The sequence below is a fragment of the Brassica napus genome, chromosome C2 (assembly GCF_020379485.1).
Source record: "Brassica napus cultivar Da-Ae chromosome C2, Da-Ae, whole genome shotgun sequence".
Lineage (NCBI taxonomy): Eukaryota > Viridiplantae > Streptophyta > Magnoliopsida > Brassicales > Brassicaceae > Brassica > Brassica napus.
The window spans coordinates 34,781,200-34,799,147 of record NC_063445.1 but is presented as its reverse complement, the minus strand read 5'-3'; the positions used below and the strand labels follow the sequence as shown (position 1 = coordinate 34,799,147).

General features: G+C 36.0%; 2 protein-coding genes across 20 annotated transcripts; both read right to left on the bottom strand.

Annotated features, from left to right (window-relative positions):
* Nucleotides 1-656: 656 nt before the first annotated feature.
* LOC106434391 lies at nt 657-5,852 on the bottom strand. Its single transcript, XM_048747774.1, has 15 exons — nt 5,541-5,852; nt 4,476-5,089; nt 4,161-4,409; nt 3,959-4,074; nt 3,784-3,882; nt 3,599-3,686; nt 3,270-3,499; nt 3,008-3,192; nt 2,727-2,926; nt 2,300-2,632; nt 2,123-2,224; nt 1,740-2,037; nt 1,504-1,652; nt 1,139-1,423; nt 657-971 (listed from the first exon to the last, which is right to left on the bottom strand). Exons 2-15 carry the CDS (start codon nt 4,992-4,994, stop codon nt 783-785), a joined length of 3,042 nt encoding a protein of 1,013 aa, XP_048603731.1. The 5' UTR covers nt 4,995-5,089; nt 5,541-5,852; the 3' UTR covers nt 657-782.
* An 8,803-nt stretch (nt 5,853-14,655) lies between these two features.
* LOC106434376 (protein CROWDED NUCLEI 1) lies at nt 14,656-16,976 on the bottom strand. 19 transcript variants are annotated; one of them, XR_007319484.1, is made up of 5 exons: nt 16,590-16,974; nt 16,440-16,501; nt 16,307-16,398; nt 16,187-16,232; nt 15,665-16,032 (listed from the first exon to the last, which is right to left on the bottom strand). XR_007319484.1 is itself a non-coding variant. In XM_048747771.1 (2 exons), the coding sequence occupies exon 2, from the start codon at nt 15,460-15,462 to the stop codon at nt 14,941-14,943; it is 522 nt and encodes a 173-aa protein (XP_048603728.1). In that variant the 5' UTR covers nt 15,463-16,398; nt 16,440-16,964; the 3' UTR covers nt 14,656-14,940. The 19 variants fall into 19 exon arrangements, 3 of the variants coding, with proteins under 3 accessions (XP_048603728.1, XP_048603729.1, XP_048603730.1); XR_007319485.1 differs by having other exon boundaries at nt 15,665-16,232; nt 16,440-16,488; nt 16,590-16,976; XR_001286739.3 differs by having other exon boundaries at nt 16,316-16,398; nt 16,440-16,971.
* Nucleotides 16,977-17,948: the final 972 nt, after the last annotated feature.

Here is a 17,948-nt window from a genome sequence, read left to right as displayed (position 1 = left end):
GGATTTAAGATGCAATAGATATTTGGTAAGAATAATTATTTTGTTTTCTAGTTTTTTTATCTCAAAGATTTTAAAAAGCACATGTATACATATGATATTTGGAAAGTTGAGTTTTATGAGTAAAAATGAATAGAATTCGTCTCCCAATAACACTAGATTTAGTTATTAATATTTGTAAATAAATGTAATTATTAATATTTGTAAATGTAATTATTATATTATATTAAAATATAATATTTTAAAAAATAATTATATATTCAAAAATGTAAAAGTATATAAATGTAATGAATTATAGTTTTGAACATATAATTTGGATTTTAGGAGCAATAGATATTTGGTAAGAATAATTATTTTGTTTTCTAGTGTTTTTATCTCAAGGATTTTAAAAAGCACATGTATACATATAATATTTTGAAAGTTGAATCTTATGAGTAAAAATGAAATAGAATTTGTCTTCCAATAACAGTAGATTTAGTTAGAATTAGAAAATCAATAATAACTAAACTTTTTGAATAACCAAAGATTTGAATGGATTTTGAAAATTTTTAAACCAATAACAACGGATTCTAGTAAGATTTCAAGAACAAGAACCAATAACCCCCTAAAATGATTTTTTTTTTATATATCACTCGGATGTTTAACTATGATATAACAAGTGTACAGAATACTAGACTTTAGAACCTATAAAAGCCATATATATGTATTCCATCAATCTCCATTCATTCACTACATTTTTAAATTTATACATAAAAGAGGGAAACAATCAAGGAACTGAACAATATCTAACATTCTCCGTTTTGGTTCTGTGATCTATGAATAAGGAAATAATCAACTACTTTCACGGTAGCAACAGGGTCTTGTTGCGCTGATGATGCACACCATTTACTTGGAAACTCTCTCTTATGGCTCATCACCCCACTCTGTTTCGGCTCTGCATCCCAATGTTTGTCTAGCTTCCAGTCTTTTGGCACCTACACTCATTATCATATACACATAATTCTCGTTAAAGTTCCTTAAAAACATGCATTTAATCAACGAAAACAATGACAGTGTCCATAAAGGTTGGTTCATCACAATCATCTAAGCATCTTCAATATCAGTTTTGGTGTAACTGTAGAGTGTTTTCTTTTTTTTTTACCTTGTCAACCGCGAGAGTGAATACTTCAATGTCTTTATTCTCTTTGATGTGGAAACGAGTGAAAGATTTGTAATTGGCAATGCGGAGTGAAGAGAAAGCTTCATCAAAATGGATGTGGAGCCAGTTGATGCAGATATACAAGTAGCTTCCAAACACCAAAGACACCACAGGTGTTGAAAAGACCCAGAAGTAAAGGAAGACAGAAGCATAATATATGACAGCTCCGCTTCGGGACAGAGATTCCATTCCTTCTTTGCATATGTTGGTCCGGGTAACCGCCATCACCTGATGATGAAAGCACATTCAAGATCGGTTTTTCACATTGGGTTCTCGGTTAAGACACAAAACAAAAATACAGTAATTACCTCAGGAACATCAAATGCTGACATAAGATACTTGATACACGCTGGATAAAGGCCAAACGTCCATTGTTCGATACGGGCTCTAAGGCCAGTAGGGTCCGGGAAATGCTCGCTTTCCACTGATTTGTACCACTGATACAACGTATGATACCCTGTGTGAACAAAAGTGTCACAAATTAGACACTGCGCTTTGTCATAGAAACCCCAAACAATTCAGTATATAGTGAATGGAAACTGACCAGAATTTGCAAGTAGATTATGTTGAATACAGATCTCTATGCCTAGTTCCAACATCAACATGAGAATCAGAGCTGCCATCAGGTGAGCAGTAACATGGAGAACTCCGATTACCACTCTTTTCTTCCGAGATATCTTTGAGGGCACAAATATGATTGCAGTGATTAGCAACACCAGGACACCCGTAAACGACACGTATGATTGTTCCATCACATACACAAAAGCGGTCCACACTGTGCCTAAGAAACTCTCCAGGTGTCCAGAAAAGGAATCACCTCGTAAGATGTGGGCTAGCTTACACTGAAACCAATTGATGAACGAGAGGGAATGAGATATCAATTTTCTTGTGCACTGTTTAAATAGGAAGACCGAGCTTAAAACGCACCTGAGGGAACAATGAAAAGACCAGGATAAAGTATATAATGCCACCTATGAAATCAAATTGCCAGTTCTTTTTCCGGAACTTCAAAATATTCCCCAAAGCAATCTGCAAACAGTAGAAACCACTACCATTTAACATCAGAACGCATAGTAAAGAAACTGGAGGAATAAAAGTTTTAACCTTGCTAGAATCATGAAAAGAAGGGTAGGCAGCCTTGCTTGCATAGGAAGCCCCATAGTACTTTGAAAATTTGCTGAACACATGGGTGGGATGTAGAAAAGCTCCTCCACAGCCATTTACAAGAAGATGTTGGACCTGGACAGGCGCATCTGATTGAGTACATGAATGTCGCATATAATGATGCAAATCCCCTGCCATTCTGAGTTTACACCTGTACTTTAAAACGTCGCATATCAGATGCCTCACGTTCTGCCCTGTATCGCTGCTCCAGTACCAATCAAGAAGCCAGCTGGGTTCATGCGTGATAATGATCACCGCATCATCCTCCTTAACCTAATTGAGGAAAAATATTTATACTTTAAGAAAATTGAATAATCTGAAAAGACAAAGCCACTATAATCTAGAATATGATATAAAAAAAAGTTACCTTCTCCTTCACCAATTCGGCGAAGAATTTGAACTGGTCAACATCAATATCACCATGAAGTGCAAGATCCAAACCAAACACCCACCATCCCTTAGGTAGCTGCAACGCAAAATAGCTTTTCTTCTGGGGCATTAACCAGCCGCCTAACCAACTCTTATGGCATATATACCTCATGAATGTATTGAGTCCGTCAAACCAGTCTAGGAAATAAATAAACAAAAATGGTATAGTTAGAGGAAATGGGAGAACAAACCAAAATGAAGATGGGGCCTGGAACTCACCATGGTTTCCAGGGATGAGGAAACATTGGGGACCATCATAATCCTTTAGATCTTTCACTCCCTCAGGTAATTCTGGCTTGTCAACGGCAATAGAGTCATTTTTATACCAATGGGGAGGCTGTAGCGCATACTCAAATGGACAAAAGAGACGTTTTTCATATGTAAACGCTGATGGATTGGGGTACCTGAGGTACAACATCGAAAAGACATCAGCGGTTACATTTAGAACTGCCGAAAGCTAGAGAATATGTAAAGCACTTACGCAAGATCTCCTCCAATAATCAGTACATTACCCCGAGGCAACGGTCTAGTTTCACCATCCACCGAGACTTGGAGAGTAGGCTGAGCAAGAAGTTTCGCTACAGCGTATGATGAATTCCCACCATCACCAGTGTCCGCCATGAAATCAAACCAAAAATTGTCCTTATTAGCAAGGTGGTCATATAAAAGTTCTTCCCTCTTGGTTCCATCACAAGATTTGGTCATTGCAGCCTTAACATTTTCCAAAAAAGAAAGAAGCAAAAAAGTAATTATCATAAATGTCTGGCCGCAGAAAGAAGAATCAAATTACCACAAAGAAAAGAAGTATACCTGCAGCATCCGCATGTCAAAGCGGCCAAGAAAGACCGTTACTGATACGAGGAGGTCAAACACAGTTTTAAACAAATCAGCCGATGTTCTGAAATATATATATAATTAGAGGAATCAGCACCTGGTCAAGTGTCTTGCTTTTTTCCTAAGCAATAAAGGGAAATATTAGTTTGGCATAGACATACCCTGAATACCAAGGAACCATATCTAAGAAATTTGGTTTCATTTGCTCCTTCTTCAGCTTCTCAACTTTGTCTACTGACAGAGGGTGTGTCAGAGCCCACCTAAAAAAGCGTAACAGAACATATAGATAAAACATGCCCATGGGAATGTAAGACCAAAGCTGCTCATGCAACTTACCCTGTTGATCTCTCCACTACATAATTGGCAATGTAAAGACCAATAAATGTGGCCCACAATGAGTATATTGGAGAAATTTCGTTAGATGAATCAGGACAGGAACCATTGCACGCAATCTGAAAAGAAAAAAAAAACAAGGTAGGAACATGATTTGAAAAAAGGGTGAACAAATAAATCATACTCAGAGCTTAAAAAGAGATACCTCTCCATAAATGAACCATTTGGATAACAGTGGATAGTCATTTGCAGATCCAACAGGAGCAAACCACGAGGAGCACACTTGGTCTTTCAGCTTATTCATACGAATTAATTGTGCAATCCATGTACTGTGCCTATGTTCTCTTTTCCAGAATGAAAACAAGCTAGAATACTGTCTTCGAGGAGGCTTTTGCCTCAGAATAGCTCGATTACCACAATGGCTGTAAAAGATGCAGCAAGCCATGCTAAGAACCTGCAGGGATGAAAGACAGTAAATTTTAAGTTTAAGGTAAAAGCTGCAATTAATTTGCGAACTTACAGCGCAGTTTTGAAGAACGGTTAAGATCTCAGGGCGTCTTCCAGCCACGCGAGAAACAAGACCAACATACCAAAGGGCAAGAAAAATGATGTGGAAGACAACAAGGAAGACTATTGAAGATATGTAAATTGTCAAAAACAAGGACAAATTCATCCTCAAATCCAAACCCATTGACTGAAAGTTAGGAAGATGATACAAAGCTGCAACTAAAATCCAGGCAATGTACCACCGACTGAAGTTGGAGTAGTTTGGTCTGATAGTCTTGCCAATAAAAGGAGAAGAAAAGAAGTAGAAAAATCCGAGCAAGCATGCATACATGGACCACCACTTGAGGGAAAACTTTTCTATGAGGGTGTGCATGTTATCGGAAGAAATAAAGAATAGGCAGCCGAGAAACACAGCAATGATAGCATGGCGAGAATGCTCGTGCGGGTAAGGGTAAGTATGGGTTAGAATCGTTCTGACCCTCTCCATTTTGAGGGTATTCAATAAACGAGTCGAATGTTTGTCAGGGCCCATATCATGTGGTTCTTGAGTTTCTTGGTCAAAGCTCAAACCTTGGCAGAGCTACGGAAGGTTAACAAATGACAGCTTCCGATAACAAAACCTTGTGCCTAATCAAAAATGAGAAGATATTTAGCACATTTTGATCCACTAATGAAACAGTAAGTTTTGATAAAGCAGTCGCAAGTTATATTGGATATTCAAATTTCACTTGGAGGAGAATCTAAAACCGCTGTCTGAATACCAATGATTCTTTCACTGATTGTATTAAACTAAGCTTCTTAAAGCAATTTAATAGCCAAGAACTCAAGTTTCCAAAGATGTAGTAGTCATCAACACACATACAACCTGGACTTGTTAACATTAGATGATCTTCAATTCTCATAGTACTGAGTACATAAGATGAATAAAAACTCTGACCCGTCAACAGAAACATTCTCAATAAAAGCTGTAAATATCCAATTTCAAAAGCAATTATGAACTTAGGTAAAAAAAAAGGCGGAGACTTTTTCGTTCCTTTTTAACTACGAGAAACGAAGCTAGAACCGAGACTAATCATACCTGTGAATTGGGTCCGAACTGCAACGAATCAAGGTGAAATCTCGAAACCCGTTTGGATCAAAATCGAAATAATCGGATTTGATTTTGTCAAATATCAATGCGGTGGAGCTTACGCCCAAATACACACACAATAACCCTAATTTTGAAAAATTGAAGCTTTACAAAAGAATGATCTGTGATGAGTCAAGCGTAGAACGAGTCACGTGGCTCTGCTTCTTTGAATAACTTCTTTTTTTTTTTCTTCTTTCCTTTTTGGTGTGAGAGAGGGAGAGAAGAGGAATATATGAAGGAGGCGGTTTCCAAACTGATTGCCATTTTCGTCTTCAGTTTCTTTTTTTTTTATACATATATAAAAAGATAAATAATAAATAAATAAAATAATATAAACGGATTGGAGGGAATCAACGAATGATTCCATTTCTTGCTCCCTTCAAAAATGTCCGAATCTTTTCTTAGGAATTTTTATGTTACAGATTATTTGCGTGTACATTTTTGTGGAACTTGTAATCGAAGTAATGTAATAATCTATTAATTGTTTTCTAATCTGATATTTTTATTTTATATAATAATAAACTAAGAGACTTCTCTTTTCACACAACTCTTGGTGGAAAATCCTTTAGAGAAACTTTAATAATAGAGTTTCAGAAAATAAAAAGTCTATAGGATTTTTAGATAAACGAGATGGAATATGGTAGCTGTAGTGGGATATGGTCGGCTTGGGTGAACCATATCAATGTCTTAAAGAAAAGCGAACCAAGTAAGAAAAATGATATATTAGGTTTTGTTATTTGAAAATGGATTGTTGAATCTTTATGGTTAACTAATTAAGTTTATAAATAATAATATTAGGTAAATAAAAACTTATACAAAAAGTGTGTAAATAAGTTAATTAACCTTGTGAGTCAATAGATAAACGTGTTAGGTGAATAAATGCTAGATTTCATAAACTCAAATACACATGCAATGTCTTTGAGCTGTGCACATTTATTAAACCTACCCCAACCACAAGTATTTTTTCTTCTAGTTCTATCTAGTGGATGTTGTTTATTTCTCTCATTTTTTATGTTGTGACTTCACATGTTAAACTACAAATGTTAACATCATTTTAAAACCAAGGTCTTTTAATGCACATATTATTGGCTTTAAAAGTAACAAAATAATAAAATAAAAAACAAAGGTCTAATAGTACCATTTACACATAGATTTCTATGGAATAGATGGTGAAGTTTTTCCAAAAAGAACATAAATGGCAGCTGCTTCATTATTCAACTAGGGGAAGAGGAAAGTGTGAGTATTGTAGTGGACATGGCCGGCTTGGCTAAAAATGGTCGGTTAGGCTAAACCATGTGTGAATCGTGGATACAAGCTAACTTTTTTCAATAACTATATCTTTTCATTACGTTTCTAATGCGGTAAAAGAATGAGGAATTCTGTGTGTTTTATTAGTGAATAATACATCCCTTTATATAAGGATTACAAAGGAGTTTAAATGGAAATACATAAATGAAAAGACTACAAATCATAAACCAACAAGGAATAGGAAAACTAGTAATATGGAAACCCTAAGTCGGCTGCCTCTCTCTCCTTAGTCGGCCGTCTCTCTCTCTTCTCTCTCTCTAGGGTTTCGGCCATGTCTCTCTAGGTATGAGCCGGTTATGGACCGGGCCGGTTATGGACCGGGCCGGTTATGGACCGGGCCGGTTATGGACCATCCACTTAATGATTTATAACACTTCCCCTTGGATGTCATAACCATACATGATTGTAATACGCTTAATGTTGCCTCATTAAAACCTTATCAGGAAAACCCAGTGGGACAAAACCATGATGAAGGAAAAAGAGTACAACACGTACTACTCCCCCTGATGTGAACCTCAGTGGAGATTCTTTAGTCTACGCATCTGATGCGTGAGCATCCTGAACGTGCAGGTAGGAAGTAAACAAATCGGCCAAGTTTATTATTGAACCGTAATTGGACCACTTCGACCTCTCCGGTCTTTTCTCATTTCCTCTGACATCGTGTGTGCAAGGTCAAGAAGTGAACCTTTGCTGTCGACTTGTCTATACTTTTGTCGGACAGACTAAACATACTTATGGACAATATACTAAGTATGGTACCATGAATTTATAATCTCAGGTCGTAAACCTAAGATCCAGTGTATCTTCTATACACGGATGTGTACCAATGTCTTTGTCCATTGATCTTTCTTTATTATCATCATCAGCCATATTCTATTCTAATTGATTTATGTTGAGTCATAGATCTTAACCACACAAGCCCACAGATACTCCCTTTGGCTATTATGATTGGTGACGATGATAAAGTGTGGACTATATGAACTTCTCCTTTTCACTACCATCGGCAATGTTTTAATCTGATCGATCCATGTTCGGGTCATAGACCTCGTCTATACATGTCCACAACTCGTCTCATGAGTGTCCAAGATCATGATGTGACCAATGATCATTGCTGCAACGAGTTTTTACGATCTTATCAAACTATGGCTCTGCGGCCAAATACACTCGTGGACTTCATACATGGCTATAGTTTTTTCTTGCATTCGGTAATGCCATATACATCAGACATTGCAGTCCTATATTTTTCTTGATGGTGTCCCATGACCTCTCTTGCCATGTATCATATCACGCATTGAATATATATATATTAGGTCATGGACTTTGATCACACGAGCTTATAGACTGCAACATATTGGTACCCGATCGAGATAGGTTAAATATCTCATCTCAGCCTCATGACAAAGTCTCGTGGGAGTAGTTGCCGTATACAGCAGCAGCAAACTGTTCTGCAATGCCGGATCCTTATCTAAGGGAGCTGATGTCGGATTTGTCTATCCGGAGAACATGCTATATGAGATAGCAAGCTGAGTTAATCCAAATTACCTTTCTTTAGGCTGATAAAGTAAACACAAGGAATTTCGAATTTCTTTTGTATATGTGTGTGGACTGAATTGGATTGTTCTTATACAATTCCTTTACTAGTATTTCATACTATATGCAGCTGCTTTGTTTCAATCCATGAACAGCTTAGGAACAAAGTTGTTCTTTATCCAGTGATCCATATGCTGCTTACTACATCATTATATGTCAATCTAATTTTTTTCTTATGACCAGACCTTTATCAATTTCGAAAATATGTAGCAGCATCCACCACATAGGAGTTTATCTCCTTATAATCTGTTCCATGGTCTCTGTGAGTATCCTTGTGTAACAAGCTATGATCGTATGCTCTTAGTAGGAAACATGAACACCTTTAGACCACGTGATCATGTACCATATCTCACGGTTTCTTTTCCCTCACAAGACCCATATATTTCACTGGTTTATATCAGATGACGTTTCTGTATATGTATGTATGGCCAATACGCCTATCTCTTCTTTAGATACTTTAAACCCCACGTTTATCTTTTCAATCTAATCTTTAATCTTTATGAGTACTATTTCGTGGGTTCATGATCCTCGTTTATATCTTTAAACTCAAGTGCTACTCTCTTATGTATCTTTATACAAATATATCTCTTATGTGTCGACACTTATGTATTTGGTTCCATTGTGTTCCAGACATGATCTAATCGATTAGAGATTTCATTATCCAGGACCTTTGTTACCTAGCAGCTTGGCGTCCCAAGATACATGGTTTGGTACCCTAGATGTTTAGCTGCGCAGCCTTTTCTTAATGTCTGGTATGGTTTCCCTTATGACCTCGGATCTGTGTTCTATGCACCTTTCTCTATTCTTTCCGAGGTTTCTTATCTTATGGAACACATTGGTCTATCTTGTATAGACTCTGTAGCAACTTGACTGTGTCTCTTTCTAGGACATCAGATTTCGTTTGGTGCTAAGCTGGTTATGACTTAGTAATTCTTTTCTTTTCGGGTCAGTGTCTGGCATCTCGATTAGCTAGCTTTGTATAATCTTTTCTTTTCTTTGTTTGGACGTCTATAATCATATTCTCTAGTCCGAGGATATTTGCCAAGACAATGATGGTTGATACCATACTATTTCTCTTTATCATTCTTTTCTTTGTACCAGATTATCACTTTCTCCTTCTAATGTTGGATAGTCGGATTCATTGGTCATACAATCCGTGTACCTGGCCATAATCTGATCACCCATGTTTTGGCTCAAGGTCTCTTAGAAATCGTGGGAGGAAGACATTTATCCAACATATATTCCCAATACTCTTCTGAGGTTCCATCTTAGACGGCACATATGTTTGTGGTGGTTTATTCAAAGTCTCTTAAGATGGTGTATGTCTGGTTTATGACCCATATTCAATCTGAGATGGGAATATCTATGCTCACTTATATGGGCTGATGCATATTATCCTTATGTACATGTAAATTCATGATGTCCCTAAGCTTTAGGATGGATGTCCGAACCTTATAGGTAATAGCCTGCACGGCCAAGCCGTTTATAGCATGGTCATAGACCATGGTACACGAATTTGTAGTGTGGTCATGGATTTAGGGTTTTATCATCTTTCCTCCTCATGAAAATACTATAATTTCGTGATGCTTAGGACAATCAAGCCTAATGAGTTTCCCTTGTGTACATGTTACACAACGTGAGATCTTTATGGGATAACTCTGTGTGCCTTTCAATAACAATCTTTGCATCAAGTTTTAGACTAGGATGGCTAATCCAGTCGTGCCATAAAAGTATATAATTCCGTGGGATATATCAGTATGGTCACCACGGCTCTTGCCTCTTACATACTGATCTGTAGCATAGTTTTGATCAGTAGAGTACGTAGGTATAGTCTTGACCACTTTCTTATAAGGTCTTAGGCGTTCTCTTTCTTTAAATCTGAAGGAACTTGTTTCCTTTTGCCCATTGTTTCTATTTGGAAAACATTTATTATAACTCAATGGTTCATACATTCTTGGGTGTATATAATGCCCTTTAGGCAATGCCTTGGCCATAGATTTCTTACTAGGCTACTATACCCGTACTATAATGCCCTTTAGGAAATTTCTTTATCAAAAAAATCATTCACATTATCAAGCAAAATTAGGCAAGATATAATAGCAATGAACTCAAAGCATTTCATAAAAAAATAAGACAAGATGTCGATTTTAGTCTTTGAGACAATCAGAAGTCTCAAAATCCAAGAGGTCGTCCTTTTCAAGGTCGGAATCATCATCAGCATCATACCCGGTATCATGAACCATATGGGCTTCCAGGTTCTTGTTCTTAAGGCTCTCTTGATAGAGCTCACATAGATGTTTAGGGGTTCTACAATTCTTGGCCCAATGGTTACTCATCCCGCATCTGTGACAAGTTGATTTGGTCGAGTTAGACGGTTTGGATATGCCACCTCGACCACGGCCATAACTGCCTCGGCCACGGCCATAGCTGGAACCACGACCACGGTTATTATGGTTTCCTTGCCGGCGATATGAGTAGTTGTCACGGCCCCGTCCTTTCTATCTACTACGGCCTTTGCCGTGTGATCTCTTATCATCATGGACGTGGTTGCACTCTTTGGGATCTTTCTTTTCAGCCTCATTGGCTTCTGGTAATGCTGCTGTTCCGATGGTTCTCATCTCACTGTTTTTCATCAGGAGTTCATTATTAGCCTCGGCCAGGAGTAGGCACAAGATCAGATCAGTGTATGAGGCGAAGCCTCTCTCTCTATATTGCTGTTGCAGCAACACGTTCGTCAAATGGAACGTGGAGAATGTTTTATCAAGCAACTCTTTCTCAGTTACTTCCTCACCAAAAAGTCTCATCATTGAGACTATCTTAAACAATACTGAATTGTATTCATCCACAGACTTATAATCCATGAATCTGAGATTCTTCCACTCATGTTTAGCCTTTGGTAATAGCACCGTTTTCTAGTGATCATATCGTCGCTGTAAAGCGGTCCAAAGGTCTAGTGGATTCTCCATGGTGAGGTACTGATCTTTTAGACCCTAAATAAGATGGTGGCGTATAATACTTATAGCCCTGTACCGATTCTTATCAGTCTCATTGTTGCCCTCGATGATTGCATCACCGAGTTCCTTTGACCTCAAGTTAATCTTTTTGTCAAGTGCTCATTGCAAATAGTTGTCTCCGGAGAGATTAAGGGCAGCATAATCTAGGTTTGAGATTTCAACATCTGAATCACATTATCATTCAAAATTTAGGGTTTCACAATGTGATCATGTGGCCGCAAGACAATCAATAATCTCGGCCACAAGCAAGTCTTATACAATCATGTTTTCAAACAATCTAAAACGACCATGGTACGATCAATTATAGATTCTATATTAGGCCGCACGGCCATACAATTCTATGATGCAAACTATTCAAGTTTATACGATCTATATGTCATGCTGGTCGATATTTTAAAACAAGACGAATGCAATTCATATTCAGTTTTATATGTTTATGCAAACAACCCTAATCAATCGATTTCTTATTATGAAAATTAGGGTTTTGATTTAAGCAATACTAGAATTCGATTTTAGCAATATGAGATCAAGGTTTTAAGGCCTTTAGGATTTCAAATTTGAGATTAGATCTATCAATCAATCTATTAATCCTAAAACCTCAGATCATCAATCATTCAATCAAAACAAGAACAATCAAAATCGAATTCAAGCTTTAGGGTTTTAGGGTTTCGATTCCAGAATTTACGGTTTCAAAATTCAGATCAGAAACAATCAATCATGTTCTAGGGAATCGATTTCAATCTAGTGATTATGAGATGATCAGTTTTAGGTTATACCAATTTTAGGGTTTGATCAATAACATCGGATTTCCATAATAATGGATTAGGGTTTTAGGGTTTGATCATTATGATCTCAGATTATTCGGTATACCTTTGTTTGTAGGGTTGAACCGGACCACCAAAGGGAACGGATGAACCTCGAGCTGGAATGAGAACAAACACGAGCTGGACACGAGCTGGTTGCTTTCGTATCGTGAACAGCTGGGACGAAGAACGCACGCCAACTGCTTCCGGGGACGTTCATCTGCTTCACGCGTCTTCGAGCTGGGGGGTGTCGATCGTCGGATTGCAAGCTGGTCCTTCGGGAGCACGAGCTGTCTGATCAGGAACGTGGGTTGGCTCTGTTGTGAATAGGAAACTGAGGACGTCTAGGATCAGGAACGCTTTAGGGTTTATGCTGATCGGATAGTTGCAAGCCGGAACACAAGGAAGAACAGATTATGGTTCTTAGGTAAGTTGCCGGCTAGGTTAGGTTTAAGGGGTTGGCGATTTAGGCTCAGGTTGCAGAGGACAATCGTGCTGATAACGTGTTGTAAAAGAATGGAGAATTTTGTGTGTTTTATTAATGAATAATATATCCTTTATATAAGGGTTACAAAGGAGTTTAAATGGAAATACATAAATGGAAAGACTACAAATCATAAACCAACAAAGAATAGGAAAACTTGTAATATGGAAACCCTAAGTCGGCTGCCTCTCTCTCCTTAGTCGGCCGCCTCTCTCTCTCTTCTCTCTCTCTAGGGTTTCGGCCATGTCTCTCTAGGTATGGGCCGGTTATGGACCGGGCCGGTTATGGGCCATCCCCGATTTATAACATCTAAAAATATATATCTTTTCATTATACTTTCTTTTATAAAAAACTAGGACGGCCCGCCCTACAGGCGGGATATACTTTACTTGTGATCTAAGTTATTATTTTTTTTATGATTTTTTGGTTTGTGTATGATAATGATTTTTGTCTTTTATAAAGTATTAGGTGAGGAGTGATTATATGTGATTATGTTGGTAAAAAAAAAATTAACTTTATGATACTATATATTAGTTAAATTTTATCTACTTTATTAAATTATTTGATATATAATGTGTGTTGAATTTGATGATAGTATATAAATATATTTTATCTGTAATTCAATGAAAAAATCTAAATATTGAAATTGAAAAAATATATGAAAGATGAATACATTTTTTTAAGAGATGATTTGTTTATGTTTATATAAAGTTATATATAATAGTTATGTTAGTGTTTCAAAAAAAAAAAAAATAGTTATGTTATTATTATTTTATCGAATTAAGTTATATTTTATATATGTCCAATTCAAGACCAGTAAAATTTATTAATTATTGTGTCTATTCATTTGCCGAGTATTAATTTATAGACTTTTACTATATATATGTTATTTATATTTTCATTATTTTGTGTCAAAATAATGAATATCCGCGTTATCGGTTAAATATTTTTATCGCCAAACATTATCGACTAAAGCAAGAACTTCATTGATTGTACAATTTGTTACGAAAAGACATTTTAAACCGAAGCGAACATATAATGGAATATGAATCAAAACCAATTGTTTCGTGTTAAGAACATCTCCAATAGCAATTTCAAAACTTCATATATATATTTTTACATGCTATAAAAGCAAGTTCAAAATTTTAAATTTTGAAACTTTCTACAGTGAAACTTCATATTTGAAGTTATAATGTACAAAATCTCATATTTGAAGTTTTTTATGTTTAAGTCCTTGCAATTATCTGTTTTTCAAATAACATTGTTAAGTTTTATTGTTATCACTTTAGTCCTTATAATTTTATTATCTTATACTATTTTTGAACTTTTAGTTTTTATAATGATATTGTCAACTTTCATATAATATTTGATAAATTGGAGTAAAATATTTTGATTAATTATAAATATTTTGCTTGAAATATCATTAATTTATATTTTAATACATACTTATATGTAGACATACGTAAAAATTCTATAAATCTTTTATTGTTCTATATGTATATTATATTTATTAAAGCATCTAATTGAATTTAAATTATTCATTTGAAGAGAACGTAAATAATTTTCATCCCAGATGAATATTTATCTCCAAAAGAAATAAATTTTTGAATATTTAAACATTTGAAGAGAACATATATTTTTTACAATATAATAAATAACAAATGAAAACTTAATTTTCTATGTGCAGTAAGAGAAAATCTCAAACTCAAAATTATGGATTATGTTACTTATGTGATATTTGAAAGATGGAATGGCTAAAATATGTGTTGAACTTTTATTTTTGTTATCTTATTATATTTTAAATTATTTATTATATAGAATGTTTTAGTTTTTTTTTAAAAACTGTTCAATAACAAAACAATGTAATTGTTAAAGTACATTAGGTGAATTTTTTATTAGTTGATTAATAATTTTTATTTTGGTTATGATACAACACTTACACTGGTTAGCACAGTTTCTATGGCTTCTGCTTTGATGTTTCTACTTTCTCTATTTCACGTCTCAGACTGCACAACTCCATCTCCTTCTCCATTAAACTCCTACTCACTTCCATTAAATTTGATTTAATCTTCTTAAATTTGCCCATATTAACATATTATGTCTTCTAATCCACTATCCCTTTTTTCAATACATTGTTTCAGATATCTTTCTCAAGAACCCATACGTTCACGTTTCCGTCCATTCTTTGAATCTCCTTTCTCAGAACGACCAGGTTCACCAGTGCTTTTATCATTTCCTTTAGCAGTGTCCTCAACATTTTCTGTTAAATCAACGGGCTCATTAAGTTGTATAGATTCTCTATAGATGGTTTTAGCGTCTTCAACAACAGCTTTGACAGAGCGCGTTCTTCTGACTCTGGCTTTTCCTCTCATGCGTGATAGACCATCAGCAGCTATAATAGACAAAGAATCTACATCAACTTCTTGAGCCTTGCTGTTGATTTTGCTGTGATCACCGTCTGAGTTTGCATTGGCGACTTCAACTTCTATGATGTCACTTTCAGATTGGACCTGAAGCATAGTTGATGGCCCACTGTTCACGTTAGCTTGCTCAGCAGACTGAGTTTCTTGGTCAGTAAAACTCAGAGTAGCTGTTGTTTCTGCCATTTTTATTTGGGGACAACTTAAGAATCTTCGAAGTACATTTCCGTAGCCATGACAATGTCCCACCATGAACTGGCGATATATCCCACATTTCCTGCCGTGGTGCTTCGTTCTCAAGAATGTTTTCAAGTTTTGACAAATTGGGCATTTCCAGGTTGTCAATATCAGGAAGAGCGAGCTCTGAAAGCAGTTCGCTGCAGTGGTTGCAGTTCCTATTACTTTACAGGGAAGAAAGGAAACGGTTTCTCTCCCTAATAAACTGTTCCCGTTGTTACTTCAGTTTCTTGTCAATTGCTGAAACGCACTCAAATTCTTAATTTCCAGATATGAACCAACACAAATTTGGATCATAAACCAGATGTAGTAGAATGAAAAAAGAATGAGTTGATCATATCTCTTCACTCGCTAGACTCAGAATATAAAAGACGACAAAGAAAGAAAGGAACTTGTTGACCTTGGTGCCAAACTTAACTTGCACAATTGGACGGACTGAGATGTTAAAATCGCAGTGGAGAGAGCCTTCTTGGATATTCCTGTTACTCACTCACAATCCATTGCATCTCACTGGTGTATTACGTGCCTCCGATCCCACTTCTCGTATCAAGTTAAGATTCCATCTCGAGCAAAGGAACTCCTGCTCTGTTCAAATATACATGCACCATAAGAGTTACCAAACATAAAGAAACAAAAACATCTTTGCAGGTTATTGAAACCCATAAAACCTATTGGCTTTTCTTGATCTCATGGCTAAACATCATTGCATGTTTTTTTGTGTGGCTTCTTCCAGACTTACCATTTTTGCAGATGATGATGAATCTCCTCTATTTGCTGTTTTATTCCTGCAACAGTGTAACACGTTTCTCTAAAGACCGAACCTCAAATTTAGAGTTCTATGGCTAGCACTCAGTCTCACCAATTACACCTTCTGTGTGTGTAGAATCAAGGATAGGAGAGATCTGAGCCACATAACCAACGTGAATTGAAATTTGACCTCTCCAAAGTTTTCTGTTAAAGTACAAATTAAAAAGTACAGATTTTTGAATTACCCCGTGATCTAGACATGATTCATCAGTTTGGTCTAGCGTTTTCTTAAATCTGGAAACAATGGCTTGTACCATAATGTAACAATCACAACGAAATCAATCTTCAACTAAAAGAAGACCAGGAAAGAGGAGAATAAGGAAGTAGTAGGGTACCTCTTTGGAGTTGTAGAGACAATCGAAGTAATCTTCAAGAAGAAGAGAGATGTACTTGGGCTCTCTACAGTAAGACGTCATTCACTCAATTCCATCCAGAAATCATATCCCCCTTCCCAACTCCTTTTCTCGAAGGAGATTACGGAGAGAATGATGCTCGGAAGACGAATTGATCCGAAGGATAAATACATGATCCAAATAATTTAAGGAACATAAATCTTCGCGTTGACAAAGAGATGAGAATTAGGAACGTAAAACATTTAAAACAGATGGAATTTATGATGATTTCTAGATCTAGGGCAGATGTCGCTTCGGTTTTTGAGAGGATTCAGAAATTTGTAAGACAAATAGTTAAAGAGAAATAGTGGGAGAGACCGAACCATAGAATCAAAACAACGCCTTCCAAGCTTATGGACCTACACTCAAAAAGTGGGCTTTCTGAAGACAAATAATAACAAAGCCCAAACGGAATGGGAACGAAAATAAATGAAACGATGCTGTTTGTTTAACGAGACACGTGTCACACCCAGAGTCTTCGACTTTCTGACCTGGAATCCCATGTGGCATCACAGGAAGGTCACCAGCATCTTTATATATAGAGTTATTCTTGGGTTCACCCCCTAGGGTGAACCTTTAGATTCACCAACCAATAGAAAGTTGTCATTTTAAATCTAGTATCTTTAATTAAGGAAACCAAATAACTTGCAAATTATATTATTTTTTCAAAATAAAATTTAAAAATAAATAAAAATAATATATAAAAAACGAATTCAAAAAAAAAATGTTGTCAACAAAACACTAAACCCTAAACTCTAATACTAAACCCTAAACTCAAATCCTAAACCCTAAATCCTTAAGTAAACCCTAAATCCTTGGGTAAAACCCCTGAACCCTTGGAAAAACACTAAACATGTTGTCAACAAAACACTAAACCCTAAACTCTAATCCTAAACCCTAAACCCTTGGGAAAACCTTAAACCCTTGGGTAAACTCTAAACCCTTGGGTAAACCCTAAACCCGTAGGTAAACCCTAAACCCTTGGAAAAACACTAAACATTTGGATAAATTCTAAATTATAAATCTTAAACACTAAACTCTAAATCTTAAAAATAAATATTTTTTTTAAACAATATTTTTTTAGAACTATTGTTATTTTTATTTACTTAATTTTTTATTTTTTATTTTAAAAGCATAATATAATTTGGCAAGTTATTTTGTTTCCTTAATTAAAAGATACTAGATCTAAAATGACAACTTTCTATTGGTTGGTGAACCTAAAGGTTCACCCTAGGGGGTGAACCCAAGAAAAAGTCTTATATATATATAGATTGGGATTTACGTAAATGCATAAAGAAAGAA